Source organism: Macrobrachium rosenbergii, chromosome 30, assembly GCF_040412425.1.
Source record: "Macrobrachium rosenbergii isolate ZJJX-2024 chromosome 30, ASM4041242v1, whole genome shotgun sequence".
Taxonomy (NCBI): domain Eukaryota; kingdom Metazoa; phylum Arthropoda; class Malacostraca; order Decapoda; family Palaemonidae; genus Macrobrachium; species Macrobrachium rosenbergii.
This window is the reverse complement of record NC_089770.1, coordinates 14,898,846-14,918,500: the sequence shown is the minus strand read 5'-3', so window position 1 is coordinate 14,918,500 and position 19,655 is coordinate 14,898,846. Positions and strand designations below refer to the sequence as shown.

Genomic DNA, 19,655 nt, shown 5'->3' with positions numbered 1-19,655 from the left:
TTTTTGAGCCTTACTCTAGACTCATATATGAAACTTGAGGGCTTCAATTAACTGACCTCCTGCCCTCTAGCGGCAGAGAATATAAACAGAATTCCCAGAAACTTGTAGGAAATGGGAGTAAAACTTCGCGCGCAAGTCGACAGTCTGCTGTTTCGAGTAGCAGAAACCTCACTGAGTAGCAGGTAAACTGCTAAGCAGGAAAACTGAGTAGGAGAGAAGAGGAGGAAGAGAAGAAGACGGATTTTCGTCTTGATATTACGAGGATTTTTTCGTCTTTGGCCGACAATGAGTAGCAAAGCTGGCACTGTAGGTCTGCTCAGACCGTCTTCTGCTATACTGAGTCATAAGTCTGAGTCCAGGTAGGAAGAAGATCGAATTTTGTAAGATGTATATGGAAATATCTCTCTCTCTCTCTCTCTCTCTCTATCTCTCTCTCTCTCTCTCTCTCTCTCTCTCTCTCTCTCTCTCTCTCTCTCTACTATCGAGAAAGAGAGAGGGAGAGAGAACTCCTTCTCTCAAAGTCACAGATACCCGATAACTTACTTTTTACCAGAGTGAAAGCGAGAATATCGAGTAATAGTCCGAAGCAAGAAGAGTAGGCTTACCGGTACATTAACTGCCTCTAAGGGAAAACCGGATTCATTTACAGACCATTTCCCAACGGATTATTTCAATAGTGTTGTAAAAATTTTCATTACAAGCATCGTAATTACGAAATAGTATACTGTACTAGCTATTGTGTTACAAATGGCCATTCAACAACTTTAAAGTATCATGCTAACACCAAAATTCATTATCTCATAACACAAAAAAGATTCGAAACATATTTCCTCGATAATTATTATAATTATCATCATAAACTCTCCATTGAAAACACGGTAACAAAAAAAAACCCTAAACAATTTGGCTAACATATTTCCCAATACGTTTGTAATGTCCAGAAATAATCAGAATACATTCCTTCAGTAATTATTATCATTACCATTATTAACATCATAAACTTCTTTCCTTATGAAACGCCATCATCATTATGCAACGACGGTACCTATCACTATTATCTTACGTGTAGCACAATACTTTCCTCACTCCGCGGTCAACCGTTGCGGGTTGCTTGACGCCACTCTACCTCTCGGTAAAACGATCTACCGAATATGTGGGTATAGGGATGGTTACCATCCCTCCCCTGTCCCCCAGCCTACCTCCCACAAGTAGGTCTTACCAACACCACATGATTGTATAACCTGTTAATGCAGTTCTAGGTCAGCGTACGTCGGGGAAGGTCAGGCAGAGGATGTTGGGTAATGTAGGGGGTTATGTATTTCAAAATTTTCCATGCCCCAATGCCAGCCAACCTCCCACCTTTATCAGCCTATTTGTAACCCACTACAGACTAGCTGCTGTGGACACTGTCATGATGATTATATATATATAAATATATAAATATATATATATATATATATATATATATATATATATATATATATATATATATATATATATATATATATATATATAGTGCATTACCAATGAAACACGTTTATACCTCTGTGATAACTAACCTTTTGAAATAACAGAAAATTTCTCTCTCTCTCTCTCTCTCTCTCTCTCTCTCTCTCTCTCTCTCTCTCTCTCTCTCTCTCTCTCTCTCATGGGAGTCCTTGCACTTGCATTAGTGTATTCCAAAACAGGTCTGTCTTTAGATTTCATAGCCTACAAGCTTAGGCTATAGCCCTAGCCTATGCTAAAATTGATAGCTGCTGTTTTACAATTAATTCAATAAACGAATCATTCGTTTCTATACTACTTTATACTATATCACTTTACAAATTTACTAAACTACTTAATCAAGCTCCTGGTAATATACTAAACTGTCGTCAGTTGGGAAAACATTTAGCAGACTAAAGAAACAGCTGATTGGTTGGTTCAGATCATTCTAGCCTTTTGCCAGCAAGGTTCCCTTGGTTCCGTAAGTGTGGTCAAGTATGAAAGTGGGGTGAGAGGCCTGGTGAGAACCTCAGGACTCGGACCTACCAACAGAAACGGGCACGAGATAACATTTAATTGTGTCTTCGCTTTTGTTGCTATGGTAGCCTAATCTTGGCTTTGGTGACGACTGTCATTAGCCTAAGACGAATAAAAATATCAAAACAATGTTCCCACGTGACACACCTTTGGTAAATGTGCTTTTGTGAGACTAAAACGAGGCAGTTAACGTAATTAAATTAACAGAGACCACAGGAAATTAATTGAACCTGTTAAATTAGTGTGAGAAACATAGGTCTAGGACTATGACACTAGGCCTACCTGTAGTTTACGTAGCCTATATAATGGACATTTTACATAGAAAGTTTATTTCATACAAAATAGTATTCATTTAGGTAGAAATGATTTAGATATATAAGAAATTAATAAATGTTTGAACACTAGAAACAAGGAAATGTCTGAATTACCCTACCTAGCCTACAGAATTTGGTTCACCAAGCCTAGGCTAACTTGCTCGAGGGACCCGATGGACATAGCCTAGGCATAGGCCTACGTGGAAGGAACTGGTTAAATTTCCATAAACATTTACAAACAAAAAACAAATTTATTCTTCTTCTACCATAAATAAAATAACGTTTACTCTTCTACCATAAATAAAATAACGTGTAAAACTCTTACTTTGTAAGAAATCGAATCTCCTCCAAAAATATGTAAACAGGAGCACCAGAACGTTCTTTACACTACACCAGTTCATGAACCACTGAACTTTTGAAGATAATAATAAAAATAAATGAGTAGTGTTTCTTATCTTTGAATCGGCGCATCCTTAAGGAGAAACAACTTTAGGTAATTAATTGATTCTAATACTGTAAAACAATTCAGTATTGGAATAACTTGGGCTACGCTCTTAAGTTTCCTTAATATACAAAAGTCGTACTAAAATATATCGCAAATTTTGTTTATGTCGACGTTCGTGAATTGACGATAGTCTGAAGACCATTTTTGTTTATAGGCCTACGTTTCGGGACTCGCCCTGTTTTTGAAGGCTAAAAATTACATAAACAGTGATATGTGAATAAAACTCAGTTAAAATTAATGCCTAAACTTGTTAGTCTGAATCTTTGTTCTAGCTGTTGCGTAAACACGTTCGGTCACTGATTCAACCTTAGGCTGATAGGCTGGTCTACCTACAGTAGTTGGTCTGATTTTATCTATTTGTTAACTACAAGATTTTAACGGTTGCTCTCTGTAATTCACGTTTTAGATTCAGCATTTACATAACTTCAGAGGTTTAAACTTTGTGGCATTCTTTTACAAAATATTTTCGCTAAGTGTTTCCTGTTTTTGACAATTTTGTACAAATATCTTCAGCTGAGTTTTATTCACGTTTTATTCACGTTGCTTTTTATGTAAATGTTTCCTTCTAATTTAATATGTATGTATGTATGTATGTATGTATGTATGTATGTATGTATGTATGTATGTATGTATGTATGTCTAAACAGAAAAGAACCGTAAGACGTTAAACCGTTCGATTAGCAACGCAGACAAAATGCGTCTTGCGTCTTGACTACTCATCGCCATGACTGCAGTTTTGCGAATTACAAGAACCAAGGTTAAAGGTGTAGATCTTCCGGATAGGGTTAGGCACATGGGTCCTTGGGTTTTGGGTGGAGTTGTGGATGTCTAAGGGGGCTGGTGGGGCAAGGGAGGAGGGTGGATCTGTCTGTGTTTAGGCAGCAACAAGTGGGTTTTCGAGTGGTTTGAACTTGGAACCCTCACAGTGATAGATAGGAGAAGATGTTTGAAGTAAATATTTTGGCTCTTCAGGAATCTTCTATCATAAACTCCATCATATATATATATATATATATATATATATATATATATATATATATATATATATATATATATATATATATATATATATATATGGAGAGAGAGAGTACTAGGGATAGCTGCTTGCCTCATACACAAATCTACTTTATCCCTAGTACTATAAATGTCCTTGTACATTTTATCTTTATATATATATATATATATATATATATATATATATATATATATATATATATATATATATATATATATATATATATATAATGTGTGTGTGTGTTAAAGATCACGTGCCTCACCACAATCTACATAAAACCCAAGAGTAGTATAAATAATTTCTCGTACATTTAACTTATACATTTTCTTATTATCTTTACCTATTATTCTCTCTTCTTCCTCTACGTCACGTCCTGTCTCCATTGTTCCTTAATATTACTCCCCTTTCCTTCTATTATCTCCGATTCACTGCCTGGCTATTTACAGTCTTTTGTTTCTATTGCCGTTGATTTGGGTCCTTGGTCGTGCAATACAATTCTCTGCTGTCCTCACTCGTCCTTGACACTTTCTCTCTCTCTCTCTCTCTCTCTCTCTCTCTCTCTCTCTCTCTCTCTCTCTCTCTCTCTCTCTCTCTCTCTCTCAATTCAAGGTTAGGTGGTAGTTAAGCGTCTCCTAAAAAGTGTGAGACTGAGGAGTTAAAAGATCATTGTGGCTATGATGGGTACTTATACGTCCGGTAAGTGCCCAACAGATGCTTTCTCTCTCTCTCTCTCTCTCACACACACACACACACAGCAAAGGATACAAAAAATTTTTACTTTGTATACTATAAGAAATCTTCAGGTATACATTCAAATTACTCATAAACGAAAATTATCTTAAATCTCTCGTTACTGGACCTGAAAATTTGATTGGTGATAGTGACGAGAAACTGCGACTCTGGTGGAAGATTATGAAATCTTATGCAAGTATACTTTTGTCTCAGAAATTGCAGTGACTGGTGAAAGCAGTTGTTTGAAAACAGATTGTTAATTTCTGGTTAGCAGGTTAGTTGTATCTGAAACGACGGCTTTTCCTTCTCACTCTCTCTCCCTCTCTTCACAGAGCGCACTCAAAGGAGCGCCATCGGAAAACCAGCATGATCTGCACCATCACGCCAGCCAGCGACGGCATCACGGTCTCTTCCATGAACTCCGGCACAGCCATCCACACCACAACCGCCAACTCCAGTACTACCTCCACAACAACAACCTCTTCCAAGACCGCCTCGTCCGTGACGAACAACAACAGCAGTGGCAACACGATCATGAACCCGCCCCCACCCACGATCATAAAAACCCCAGCCCCAAACAAGAACAACACCAGCTCCCCGCTCCTGCACAGTTCTTCGCCCCACACACGGCCCTCTTCGGGGTCGTCTGGCTCCAACAGCGCTCGCAACTCGTCCAACAGCGGCGGGTCTGGTTCGAACAACCAGAACAGGAGTTCCTCCAACACCACAACTCACCTCTCGCCTTGGTCGGGCCCTACAACCTACACCTCCAACAGTAATAACAAGAAGACGAACGCCACAGCTGATTCCAGGCTTGTCGTGGTTGGCTACCCAGCTGTAGGAAAGTCAGGTAAGAGGTCATCATTTTGTAGTCAGTCTTGTGCAAATCTGTGGATTACTTTTAGCCTTTTTACTTTTTCTCAGTGTCCTTACCTGTTTCCATTCACTTAATTCCCAAACTTTTCTGAATTTACCTTTCACCAATTGTCACCTCTCAAAATTATCAAGACAACTTTTTCAGGCAAAGATTTTAAAAGTCTAGAAATGTGACTCACGATGCTGGTGTAGACTGAGCAGTCTACACGTCAGCCCAGGCTGCCACTAACCTTATTAAATGGACTCATTAATTTCAGCGTTGGTTGTACGCCTTCTCACGGGGCGTTTCATCTGGGAGTACGACCCAACCCTAGAAGCTGCCTACCGACATCACACGACGATCGACGATGACACTGCTGTCCTTGATATCTTGGATACAGCTGGCCAGGTATGTCCTGTAATACTGTAACGCTGGGTTTGGATAATGCACATGCAGGGCATGTAAGGATAAACTTTAAACTGATCCTGCCTAGCATTAGACCCAACAAACTGTCAAAGAAATACACGAATAATTCTGCTTAATGGAGTAGATGTACTAGATGAGATCTGTCAGAGAAGCTCTTGGAACATGATCGTTTAAAAATGCTGAGGCAAGCACTTATTCAAAAATTATAACACAAAGTAGGTCCGGGTACGTAAAAACTGTCAAAATTTTCAGTTAGTCATTTTCAGTCTGTATAACTCATAAAGGAAGATTAGTATTATCAACAGTGTAGACATGAAGACGTAGTCATAAGATGGCAATAAAAGAAACTGCACAAAGAAATTTCTCAGGATCTCAGGCAATGTTCTGCAAATCAAGGGGTCACTAAATCTGTATCTCCGTCTTTCTAGTGCGAGGGAGTGGTGAACGAGGCACACGCTCGTTGGGGAGACGGCTTCATCCTGACTTTCAGCCTAACTGACAGGAGGAGCTTCAGCGCAGTGAAGGAAATACACGACGCCATAGCTTCAGCCAGACAGAGTCCGAACTTCTCGTGTGTCGTTGTTGCCAACAAAACAGATCTAAGTAAAGAGATGACTTTCCAATAATCATTTGAAAGATATTAATTAATAGTAATTTATTTAACTGATGGCTTTTCAGTACTGCTTCTTCAAGCTTTAGGGATTCATCCTAACCTAACCTTCTCCTAATCTAACCTAACCTAGGAAGCTGTGTCCCACAACTGATTGTGGCAGTGAGAACGCCTTGCCGCCCATCTCCTGAAAAATCCAGTGTGCTCTTGTTAACCTAAACAGTTTATTATGCCTCTGGTGGCTAGTCAATTTCAGACAGTTCCAGTCTGGCTGGAAAAGAGCATGGAACTAAAAATTTCACCCCAAGCGACTGACTGAACGCCAGAAAATTAACATCTTCTGAAGCAACCTTGTTTAGTACAGTTTGAATGTATACATATAATATTGTATTTGCCCTGTCCAGAATGACAGCAATACTGAAGTAATTTTGTAGTTGCATTGCACTTTTAGTCAAATACGTTATGCTGTTCATTTCTTGTGCAAGACTTTGCAGTAGCTCTACATGGAGGTCATCAACCACAGGCTGCTTGTGTTACTCACAGGGAGAATATAGATTCACATATTTTAAGGGTCCATAAAAACAAAGATAACTCTGGAAAACCATTCATTTGTGCAGAAACATAGTCACCAACACGTATGGTTTTTCCTGTGTGAATGTTGATTTCATGGGCCTTTAAATCTAATTATATATATATATATATATATATATATATATATATATATATATATATATATATATATATATATATATATATATATATATATATATATACATATATATACATACATACATACATACATATATATATATATATATATATATATGAATTTTTTATCACATCGCCTTGATTTATATACAGTCATTAAGCTACGAATGTCGTTTAACATCCAATTCAAGCTTCTTTGGGAATATCCCCGATGGGGAATTATCACCGAAGGGGAAATTATAAGTGATGAATGGATCGGTACCAAAGTGTCTCGAACACTCGACACAGTACCCTCCAATAATTCCAGTCGACGCTTAACCATCAAGAGAGGTTAAGTGATGGTAGCGTGAATTGGATATTAAACGACATTTGTAGCTTAATGATTATGTTATTATATATATATATATATATATATATATATATATATATATATATATATATATATATATATATATATATATATATATATATATACATAACATTTAATCAGCTTTGACCTCTGTGCTTCAGGACACCTGGCAGAAGTCAGCGAAGACGAAGCCTCGGAAGTAGCGGGTGAAATCGGTGCTTCACTGTTCCTCACCTCGGCCTGCGACGGGGGACCGTCAATCCAGGCCGCCTTTTCAGAACTCCACCGTGACGTCATCCGAAGGCGTTGGACCCGCCGTCGTCGTTCGTCGGCCAAGACCGTCATAGAGGGATTCTACAAGATGTTCACCCGATGATGAACGGGCTTGTAGCGGCCCAACACTGGCTGGCAACTTCCGAAAACAAACTTCAGTGTGTGCCTACAAGAAGCCTTCCCAGATTACACCTTTTAGTGATCTCAGAACCTTCCAGTGTTTTTGATTCTTCGTTTTATACTTTGTGTTTGTTCCTCATCAGAGATTCTCCACAGAACTTTATATACAAATAACGCTAGCGACCGCCTGCCCAGCCAGGTCGGGTCATTTTTCCAAGCCTTGTGTGCTGTGCAAGGCTAAACTTAATCCAGTAACTGATGTACACCCACTTCCTGACTACCTCCGAGTATGCCGTGTCTTATAACTGTAAACGTAACTCCAAATACACTTTATTTTTCATGGTTAATCTCTGAGACTGTTGAAATAGGTATATATATCATACCCACGTCTTCAATAGGAGAAAAAGTGATATCCCACCTTGATTATATACTAATGGAATTAGTTTCCTTGTAAAAAAATTATTTAAACATGTTAATAGCAATTTGCTGACCTTACTTTAGTGATGGTGGACATTTATCATAACTCTTCGGTTGGATACTTGCCAATGATTTACAAAAATTGCTAATAACCCCACTAGAAACACTTGGCAACGATGCCTCACAAAGGGGGCGTGGCCTGTATCCAGTCTTAGAGTGAAAACACACCAATTGTGTGATAATGTTCAGACATTGCCCAGAGAAAATCCCTTGGAGTATTAATGATATTTATTGAGCATCTATATACACTATGCAGATACACAATGTGGCATTGCATATCTAATGGTCACTCAATGTTTTTACTGGTGAGTGACCCACACATATATATACTGTATATCCTTACCCCCCAAAAAATTTTTAGCATATCTGTGTATTTATGTAAAACCTCTGGTATTTTTTTTTTTTTCATTTATTTCTCGCTTGTTACTTCTTGGACAAAGCGACACAACTGTTTTTATTATTAATGTTTCGTACAATAGCTGTTTTTTCTTATTCTTTATTTTAATATTGAAGTTCAGAAATTAACAACAGTATGCCACGTGTTATCTTGGTCTCGAAAATTGTATTTCAAGTAAGAGAATAGTTTGTACATATATATATATATATATATATATATATATATATATATATATATATATATATATATTATTATATATATATATACACACATGCAGTTTTGTTCATATACAAACACACATACTCCATGTATATATAAAACTTAATAATTCAAACACGCGAACAAACACATATACAGTGTAAAGAGTACTTTCAACAAACGTTACAGAGAACAAATGTATAAAAAAGCAATAAACTAAAAAACAATGGTAAAACCTACCATGAACTGTTCATGCCTTAAACCGTAGGCCTACATGCCAATGGTGTATTGTTTCATTTTTTTTTTTTTTTAAATCGTGAATGTAATTTTTTCTTACCCTTGAATCATCCTGAACAAACTGCTGTCAATATATAAATGAAGAAACACCCGTAATCATATTCATAAAATCACAGCTGTAATTGATAGGCCTACTGGAAGGTAACCACTTCAGGTTAAGCCAGGCTGCTTCACATGGGAGAGCTAGCAAATTTTCTCTCTCTCTCTCTCTCTCTCTCTCTCTCTCTCTCTCTCTCTCTCTCTCTCTCTCTCTCTCTCTCTCTCTCTCTCTCTCTCTCTTTGGTAACTGTCCCGTGTGCAGGGGCGTGGTTTTGTGCAAAAATACCTTCTGTTTGCAACAAGAAACTCATCATTGTGGAACAGAAATAATGTACATAATATATCTTCTCTCTCTCTCTCTCTCTCTCTCTCTCTCTCTCTCTCTCTCTCTCTAGTAACTGTCCCGTGTGCAGGGGCGTGGTTTTGTGCAAAAATACCTTCTGTTTGCAACAAGAAACTCATCATTGTGGAATAGAAATAATGTACATAAGACATCTCCCCGTGTTCATTTTTGTCTCTCACTCCTCGTAAACTATAAGTTTTATTTTTCTCTTTTGTTTCTCAACCCTCATGTTCCCGTAAAATAAACCCATGTGATAATAACTTACGCCTTTGACGTAAATAAATGTTATCCAAATAAAAATTGAAATAAAAGAAAGACTCCGAATCATTGTCTATTTATATGTGTCTGGGAGAAGAAGAACGCCGTCTGAAATGGCGGGCTTTGACTTATTTGACGTTTTCCTAAGCTGATGTTATTACTAGTGCACAGATGCCAGTATAGTCAACAATAGCGGTAATGTAAGAACAGGACTTATCTTCAGATAACCTCCATTTAACAAATGAATGCACCGGGACCACTGAAAATGTCTGAAGTTGAGGTCGCATGGTGAGAGGTGACCCACGAAATCTTAGGGTACCTGCAAGTACTCACGGCACGGCCCACAGTAACTTGCTTGCAATGGGGAGTTGGTATGTGTTTTGAAAGGTGTACATTATCTACAGGTAAGTACAGCTGACAGTCTTGGTAAAAGTAACAATAGGCCTAACCAAATTGTAGCCATTTTTGGTATGCTAGGCCTGTAGTTCTATCTATCTTGCATGCAATACGGTCTTCTGAAGTCAAGGCAAACTGCAGTCTTTGCTAAGTAGTCGTCTACTGACATGTGCTTGGCTTGTAATATATTTGTCTAATCAAAGCATTGGAATTGGGACTAACCTTGTATGGTAGCGTTACATATTCTAGAAAAGCAATTCTCCTTTGATGACACGAATAGGCCTGAACGATTCCCTTTTAGGAATAGGCTAGGCCTATGGCATGCATGCTGGCGTTTAAAATGATCAACACGCCCAAAAACCGTTATATTTGCATTACGTTTTCATATATTTAAAAAAGTGTGGCAGTCGGTGATGTTTTCATGAAATTCTCTCTCTCTCTCTCTCTCTCTCTCTCTCTCTCTCTCTCTCTCTCTCTCTCTCTCTCTCTCTCTCTCTCTCTCTCTAACAGCGTTTTCTCTTGACTCAAAAGTTTCACGTGATAGAATTCTCCCAATTCAAATTATTGTTACCTCCAGACTCACTTCAGTAAAAAGAATAATGATAAATAAAAGATGGCGAGAAATATATTAATAATCTTTGTAGAAATACATAGAAGGAATTTCTAAATAATGAAATCGACCAGAAAAATTATTTTAAATCTAATGAGACGGCTTTACCTAAGCTCAAAGAACCCGTATCATACAAGTATGTCCATCACGGCATTTGATCATACAATTTGAGAATATATGGGCGTGTTTGAAAGGTTAACCAACATGACTGAAGAGTGATAAACGTGTTTGATATTTTTCCACCCAGCATGAAGTTTGTCCACCATGATGGACGAGTGTATGGGACGGTTGATCATACAAGCTCAGTTGAGCAAACGCAGTCATGGCTTTCGTTACTGAATCTCGAGAGTTTTGACTTGAGTTCGTCGAACTCTACAAAAATAGAAACCTCAAAGCTGAGTGGTGTAACAAATTACTACAAAAAACTGAAAGAAATTAACCCCGGTGCAACTAAGGAGACGGGGCCTTTACCATCGTCGATAGCGTAGCAGATGTATCATGATTCGTTCGAAGGAAATTCTTGTAGTCTTCAGGAGGTGACACTACAAGCTCATTCAACAGACAATCGTGAGAAAATTTTGACCTTTTCTTAAACCATTCCTTCATCGGCATCTTTTTTCTTTTCTTTGTTTTTTCACTCCCAACTGCGAGAAGAATGGCAATATTGGCAAGCATCTCTTTTGCTCATATTGACCGAACGGTTCTCTGATGCATACTAGTGTTTGATATTAATCAGTTGCAGCCTGTGGCAGTGTATGATCAATCATGATGGACATACGTATTTGACAGTGAATGGGCCGCCTAGGTCTAACGCAGGTTATTATTATTATTATTATTATTATTATTATTATTATTATTATTATTATTATTATTATTTTCTTTTACCCAGGAGGTTGTAACCTGCGTCTCTGGGCTTTCCTGACATGATTTATCAGAACCAGTTCGGACATGGACAACAAGACACAGTCCGTATCCGACCTGTTCGCTATGACATATGCATTCACCATGTCAGAATACTCGGGGTATAACAGGGAAGAGTCTTGCCCGCTGGTTTCGCGCGAAACGCATCTTTGGCGGTATTTTTCGCGCAGGTCCCTTAGAGCCGAAACCTCCCTGGCCATTTTCTCGACGCCGAATTCCAAGACCTTCTGGATATGTCTGCTGAGGAAATGACTGTAGAGGATACCGTCAGCGCTGTTGATCGTCCGCAGGACTTGCTTCGTGTGGACGTCTATGGACGGCTTGAACTTTTCCCTGCGCGCGTTTTTCGTGAAGACCACCATGTCCTCCTCGCTCCAGCACAGGAGGTGCCGTAAGAGGACCAGAGACTCGTCCATGAACTCGGCGATCATTACCAGGTCGAAGATCTTGTCCAGGTCATCCAGGGCTTTCCGTACTTCTTGGACGTCCGCGTCAGGGCGGTAACCGAAGTCGAACATCATCTGGTTTCGGCCTAGTTTGTCTGCGAAGCGGCGGAGCTTTTCCAGTCTCTGGAAAGAAAAATGGTACTCTTAACTGCTGCTCTGATGATAGTACTACTTATAAAACCGTCATCACTACTGTTTCTGATGATAATAATGATAATCTTTAATTAGCATAATTTCTTGTGTATCCCTATCAGATCTAAACAACACCATCTTTTCTTAGAACGTTTCCACAGATTTCGAAACCCAGGAGGGAAAATGAAGCCATGAACTAGATTTAAAAGATCAAGTTTTATCAAGAGCAGGTCAGATCTTTTCAATTACAGATCATTTCTTATCACGAATGGGTCACGTCTTTTCACGAACACTGATGAACCAAAATCAATAAACACGTTATAGTAAGATTGATTAGGGTTCAAATGTCATGTTAATTAGTACTATGCATCGATTACCTTTAGGATGTCGGTCTCCTCTCTCTCTCTCTCTCTCTCTCTCTCTCTCTCTCTCTCTCTCTCTCTCTCTCTCTCTCTCTCTCTCAACACTGATACAAACCTCCACGCCCAAGTTCTTGAAATTAGCCAGGCCAAACCCATAATACGACTTCATTTGGTAAAAGTTATAAAGTGACTCGTAGAGGGCTGTTGGTTCCCGGACGATCGTCACCCATTTGACGTCTCTGTGCAGGACCTTAGAGAGCTGTTGGTAATTCAGGCGGGTGTGGATGGCAAAGACATCGACGAGTTTGCTTTTGGGCAGTAGGGCCCTCGGGATCATGGCTGCCTGGAATTTTGGGGGAGGAAGGAATTTGAAAAGGTTGTCATTTGGTGGGGAAACTGGTTGGTGGAGGAAGGTGGGTTTGGATGGCTGAGTTCTAAATTAAAAGAGCAAGGTTTTGTGCTTTTGAAGGCGGAAATTACTTAATTAACGTGAAATATATAACTATATAAATTTTAAATTACTTAAACAAGTGTATAGAGCATTAGATTAACAAAATCAGTAACTGTTAACACAGTTACCAAAAAAAGGTATAAATGAAGTAGAGACTAGAAAATGAATAGGCCTCTACGGGAATTGATGGACAGGCTTCGTCTGATTCGTAGACAACATAAAGGTTATCCAATTTTTTTTTTACCTCAATTGATTAATAACTTACGTGGAAATAAGTAGGATTTCCCAGGTAATTTCCAGTTGCCGGGAGCGCTAATGTGAGGTTGCGTTTGTAAGCGTAACGGAGGAAAATGTTCTGGAAAGTAGAAGACTCGTGCTTTTGTTTTCAGTATGATTATATTAGGTTTTAAACTGTATGGGGAGCCGTTACAAGGGATAATCTCTCTTGATACTATTATTACTTCACTACTTATTCGCAAGGTGTCTTATTATTACTATGATATAGTTTATATAATCTGTTAAATACAATAGCTCTTATTGACAAATTAAGATGTTAAAAGCGCGAGTTAGTATGGGATAAGATAGAGTGAGGGATGATTTAAATTAGTTTAATCTATATACATAAAAATGGACGTATGTATGTGTGTATGTTCCAGCATAACTCTGAAACGCATTGAGCAATTTCAAACAAACTTGGTAAACATATGACTTACTATCTCGAAAAGAATACTGGGGCGGGGGGTAAGACATCACTAGCACCAAAGGGGGTGGGCATGGAGGGGCTTCCCTGTAACTGGGCTGGTCATGCCCGTAGACTTAGTAACTTTAAGAATTTATCATACCTAATTTCGGTATAATTATGACTTACTATCTGGAGAAGAATACTGTGGGGGTAAGACATCAGTGGCACCAAAGTGGGGTGGGGTTTGAGATGGGGGTGACAGAGAAAGAGTGAGAGGGGGAGGAAGTGAGAGAGAGATTAGAGGGGGTGCTAGGGAGAAGAAAGAGAGTAGAGAGGGTGTTAGGAGGAAGGAAGAGGGAAAGAGAGAGTGAGAGAAAGAAAGAGGAAGTGAGAGAGAAAGTAGAAGGGGTGTTAGGGAGGAGAAAAGGGAAAAAGTGAGAGAGAGAGAGAGTAGAGGGGTTGTTAGGGAGGAGAAAGAGGGAAAAAGTGAGGGAGAGAAAGTGTATCGATTGTTATTCAGACATATCCTGGGCAGTGCCGGGTTGGTCAGGTAATAAATAATGAAGGCCGATTTGTCTCTACGAAGTGCAAAGACACTTGTAAAAAACAATAGAATAAAAAAAAATAATCGACTTGGGAACAAAACAGACAGAACTATCATAAGCCTTGGATAAATGACAATTGACAAAGGAAAGAAAACGATAAAAAATCAAGTGACAGTTTAGGCCATGCAAACAAACTACATTATACTCAGCCGGTGGCTTCGTTCCCCTACACCTCCCCTTCCCCGGGCACCCTGTCCCGAAAAATTCATGGTAAAAACACTCCTGACTTCAATTTTAGCGCCAAAAATATAGAAATTTGCACATTTCGGATTTCTGCGTAAAATAATTCACGGACAGACCTGCACAGTAGAAGAAGCGCACTTGTGCGTCTTGAGAAACATGACGTGATTTCTGGGCTCACATTGCTGCGCTTTCTTCTTCTCTTCTTCTTCTTCTTTTTCTTTTCCCAATTCCTTCGCATCCGGTGGCGCTGGCGTTGTAGATTTTCTATTGCTTTTATTTACATCCTTCTGAGGGGCTTCAGCAGATGTGATAACGTCAAGCACGTCCGCTCGGTCTAGAGATATCTTGGTTGCTTTCGTGTCTTGTTTTGTACCTTTCTCTTCAAATGCCGTCGTGATTACTCCATGAGTCTGTCCTTCGTTATCTGTAACATTTTCCTCTTCTTTGATTTCTGCCGCTAAAGAGTTCATCCTGAAATGTCAAGAAGATAGATCGGCAGTCAGCCTAGCCGTTACTCGCAGGCTCTGATCTCATTCTGACCTGACGCCTAGATCACAGTTATGGCCCTGAATAAAAATGTATATTTTGCGCAAGATTAGTTGATGTTGAGCCTAACACTCTAAGCTTCTTGTAGATAAAAGGACTCTTTATTAATGTTTAACATCAATGTGTAACCAATATCTCAAGAGCTGCCAAGCAATTAGCTTGCTTAAAAACAATTAGACGTCTTAGGCCTATAACAAAGAAACCTCATAATATGTGCACTACGGGACACACATATATATATATATATATATATATATATATATATATATATATATATATATATATATATATATATATATATATATATATTTATATTTAGGCCTACACTAACCTGAACTTATCGAACTGAGCCTTCAGACCGAGCGGATCGTAGAACAGGAAAGCGATCAACATGAGAGCTGTGCCAAAGAGAAGACACAGCAAAATCGTCCTTAAGCGCGCAAATACCTGTGGAGAATAAGCCGGTTAATAATAATAATAATTATTATTATTATAATAATAATTACCTTAGCCAATATTACCATTGCCACAAGTCTCACTAAATGAACATTTTAATATAATAATAATAATAATAAGATTATTAGTATGTTAATTTAGTAAGATTTATGGCAATAGTATTATTATTATTATTATTATTATTATTATTATTATTATTATTATTATTATTATTATTATTATTATTATTATTTCATACAGATTCTACAACTTTCACTCAGACTTGTACATTTTACTTAACTGAAAGTATCTATAGGTCTGATATACTTCATAAGTATATGAGTACAAATAACCTGTACAAAATATGTCCAAGTTTCGATTCTCCGTGATGGGGAAAGAAACGCGTTTATATTCACAGCTGCCAAGGATATCAAAACAGGCTTTACTCTCAAGTTTTCTAGACTTTTATGCTCACCTAGATAGAATCCAGTTGATCCTACAAAAACCAGACAATGCTCATAACGCCTCTTTCATAAAACGTAAAGCTAAAGTTGGCTTTCAAGCGAAGAGGATGAGAATGACGCAAGCAACGCGAGATAAGGACAATGTTCTGGATAATGATACTGTAGTACTAACAATGGGTTGACCTTACAGATATTGCAATGATGCTCACTGTAGCTCTTTGTCTTTGTACACTTTGGCTCCTAGATGATGATGATAAAGATTATGATGAGTCACTGATGTTGATCAGTAGCCATGCTGGAGATGGTGTTGACTCATAGGCCTACTGGAATTGATTTTTACTCCCAGGCCCACTGGAAATGGTGTTGACTCCTAGGCTTACTGGTAATGATGTTTACTCCTAGGCCTACTGAAATTGATGTCGACTCCTATGTAGCGTTGCCAGAATACAAGGTTAGAGATCCGGGACACTTAAGACACGCCCAGACCAGTATATTATAAAAACGTAGAGACAATTATCACGTAAGTGGAAAACATAAAGCAATAATTTTAATGGGATTTAAAGAAAACAAAAGGAGAATAATTCGGAAAATTAATAATCAATGCAAAAAATACGGAACTAAACAAAAGGAGAATAATTTGGAAAATTAATAATCAATACAAGCAATACAGAAACTAAACTAACTTTCTTTTCATTTGGAGCATATGAAAGAATAAGGAATTTATATGGAAAAAATTGAACTTGAATCTTTAATTATATTTCTCTGATGATTTTGCTTTTTTCAGTAGGTCCTTATTTTCTAGCACCTACCGATAAAATTCTTTACACTGAAAATTACAGTTCCATGTGCGTTGTAAGATAACTTTTACAGAAGCAACATCCAACGCGTTTCGTTCATCAGCCTTTGTGTAAACTACTGTAACCGTAGTCTCATCGTTTGGTTATTTAAATTCTATTTTCATCAAGAGAATCTGAGAAAAAGAGAGTATAAATTATAATTACATACAGTTTCAACTAAGAACCGTTATAAGGTTGTAAAAATATATTTTTGTTATGATGAACTGAAATCAGGGCAATAAGGGTGTCCCAGAAGGGTCAATGCGGGACCCGGGACAAAATTATCAAATTCGGGACAAGTCCCAGAAAAACGGAACGTCTGGCAACCCTACTCCTCTGCCCACTGGAAATGATGTTGATTCCTAGGCCTCCTGGAAATTATGTTAATTCCTAGGCCTCCTGGAATGATGTTGATTCCTAGGCCTCCTGGAAATGATGTTGATTCCTAGGCCTCCTTGGAAATGATGTTGATTTCTAGGCCTACTGAAAATGATGCTGACTCCTAGGCCTAATGGAAATGATGTTGATTCCTAGGCCTCCTGGAAATGATGTTGATTCCTAGGCCTCCTGGAAATGATGTTGATTCCTAGGCCTCCTTGGAAATGATGTTGATTTCTAGGCCTACTGAAAATGATGCTGACTCCTAGGCCTACTGGAAATGATGTTGATTCCTAGGCCTCCTGGAAATGGTGTTGATTCCTAGGCCTACTGAAAATGATGTTGATTCCTAGGCTTCCTGGAAATGATGTTGATTCCTAGGCCTCCTGGAAATGATGTTGATTCCTAGGCCTACTGGAATAGATGTCGACTCCTTTGCCTACTGATAATGACGTTGACCTCTAGGCCTCCTGGAAATGATACTGACTCCTAGGCCTACTGGAATAGATGTCGACTCCTTTGCCTACTGATAATGACGTTGACCTCTAGGCCTCCTGGAAATGATGTTGACTCATAGGCCTAATGAAAATGATGTTGACTCCTAGGCCTACCAGAAATGATGTTGACCACTCAGGTATCTTAGCGCTCAATGACAAGCGCAGTTGTCAACGCGCATGCGCTCTTCGAGCAAGGGTCCCATCTAGACAAGACATTACAGAATGAGAAAGAAGCCGGTTTCGAATTGTTTCTGGCACTGATAAGCTTTTTCCTCACACACACACACACACACAGAATCTAAATTGTTACACCGTCAAACTCCTTATTCTAATCTGTTAAAGAGAGAGAGAAAGAGAGGTTTCATGTTGTCACGCCATCATACTCGTTATTCTACTCTGTTAGAAAGAGAGATTTTATATTTTTCCGTCATAATACTCCGTTTTCTAAATCTGTTGAAGAGAGAGAGAGAGAGATGGATAGAAAGAGAAACATATTCTAAATCATTCCCTCTCCTTTCTTCATGTTTTCAGGCCTGGGCTATGAAAGGGCATCGGGTTCCTCACTTAACCTCACCACCCTTCATCCATGTCCTTTCTCTCTCTCTCTCTCTCTCTCTCTCTCTCTCTCTCTCTCTCTCTCTCTCTCTCTCTCCACCTAACTGGTTTCTTACAACTACTTAGCAACAACAACAACAATAATAATAATAATAATAATAATAATAATAATAATAATAATAATAATAATAATGGAAGTTCACTTACCATATTACCGACAGAGCAATTACTGTAATGATTGATTACAAATTTCTCACGCTGTTAAATATATTTCAGCTTAATTCCTGCTATAAATCAACACTGTGTAGGAGGGCCCATTCCTCCTCTCGACAGCACCCTGACAAAGTGATTCTATCTATTTCCCGGACTGTTTTGTTCAACAGTTAGAGAGAGAGTGTGTGTGTGTATGTGTGTGTGTGTGTGTGAGTGTACGTATGGTTGCGTTTCATATCAGTTGAGCCGATAAGATAAAAGGTTTATTCTAAAGTCTTCACTTTTTTTATATAATTTTTGGTTTGCCGAGGTATGATACTTCCCGTCCTAACCTCTAACTTCCCTTTCTGGTATATACGTTTGTTTTCTGTATAATATTCTGCTTTAATTTCACTTCTAATAGCGTAAAAGATTAAAAAATAAAAAGCCTTTTATTTATCAAGGTCATCCACAGCGCATTTGCTACAGCATGATAAAGATAAAGTGTTCCCAAGGCAGGTCGTTTTTTTGTGGGGGCGGGGCATGTCGTGTTCCCACAGATCCAAAACATTACAGTGAACAAAATCAAGCTTCAGCTTTTAAAGGCAAAAGAGTACAGATGAGTAACTGCATATTCCCATGCACCAGAATATGAAGGGAATGTAAGAGACATTACTACCAAAATGCGTATTACTTTGTGTGTGCTTGTGTGTGTTTTTTTTTAAAAGAAATAAATAAATTTGGGTGTCAGCTGTATAAGTAGAACAAATGGTACCTTACAATTAGTAGGGATTATCTTTTATATATGTATGTGTGTATGTAATGTACAGTATGTATGTATGTATGTATATATATATATATATATATATATATATATATATATATATATATATATATATATATATATATATATATATTGATATGAAAAATACAAACGACCCTCAACAAATGAGAAACTAGATCATCACAACTCATAAATAGTTGATATTGAATGACCATATATATTTAAAATGTACCAAACTAGT

At 38.2% G+C, this 19,655-nt stretch overlaps 2 protein-coding genes and 1 long non-coding RNA gene across 3 annotated transcripts in view; 1 reads left to right on the top strand and 2 right to left on the bottom strand.

Moving 5' to 3' along the window:
• The window catches only part of LOC136855084 (uncharacterized), a 173,335-nt gene extending 170,590 nt beyond the window's left edge, over positions 1 to 2,745 (bottom strand). The window contains exon 1 of the long non-coding RNA XR_010857882.1: positions 2,662 to 2,745. This is a non-coding gene — a long non-coding RNA (uncharacterized lncRNA). The remainder of the gene's footprint in view (positions 1 to 2,661) is intronic.
• LOC136855081 (ras-related and estrogen-regulated growth inhibitor-like) overlaps positions 1 to 8,884 on the top strand; it is a 66,642-nt gene extending 57,758 nt beyond the window's left edge. The window contains exons 2-6 of the mRNA XM_067131881.1: positions 1 to 359; positions 4,921 to 5,438; positions 5,722 to 5,852; positions 6,299 to 6,473; positions 7,699 to 8,884. The exon at positions 1 to 359 is cut by the window's left edge and continues 296 nt beyond it. Coding sequence (XP_066987982.1) covers positions 286 to 359; positions 4,921 to 5,438; positions 5,722 to 5,852; positions 6,299 to 6,473; positions 7,699 to 7,913 — 1,113 coding nt within the window. The 5' untranslated portion in view covers positions 1 to 285 and the 3' untranslated portion in view covers positions 7,914 to 8,884. The remainder of the gene's footprint in view (positions 360 to 4,920; positions 5,439 to 5,721; positions 5,853 to 6,298; positions 6,474 to 7,698) is intronic.
• A 2,058-nt stretch (positions 8,885 to 10,942) lies between these two features.
• On the bottom strand, positions 10,943 to 18,827 carry LOC136855077 (galactosylceramide sulfotransferase-like). The gene is made up of 6 exons (XM_067131866.1): positions 18,646 to 18,827; positions 15,605 to 15,720; positions 14,844 to 15,198; positions 13,523 to 13,612; positions 12,922 to 13,149; positions 10,943 to 12,435 (listed from the first exon to the last, which is right to left on the bottom strand). Exons 1-6 carry the CDS (start codon positions 18,646 to 18,648, stop codon positions 11,827 to 11,829), a joined length of 1,401 nt encoding a protein of 466 aa, XP_066987967.1. The 5' UTR covers positions 18,649 to 18,827; the 3' UTR covers positions 10,943 to 11,826.
• Between the last annotated feature and the right edge of the window lie 828 nt (positions 18,828 to 19,655).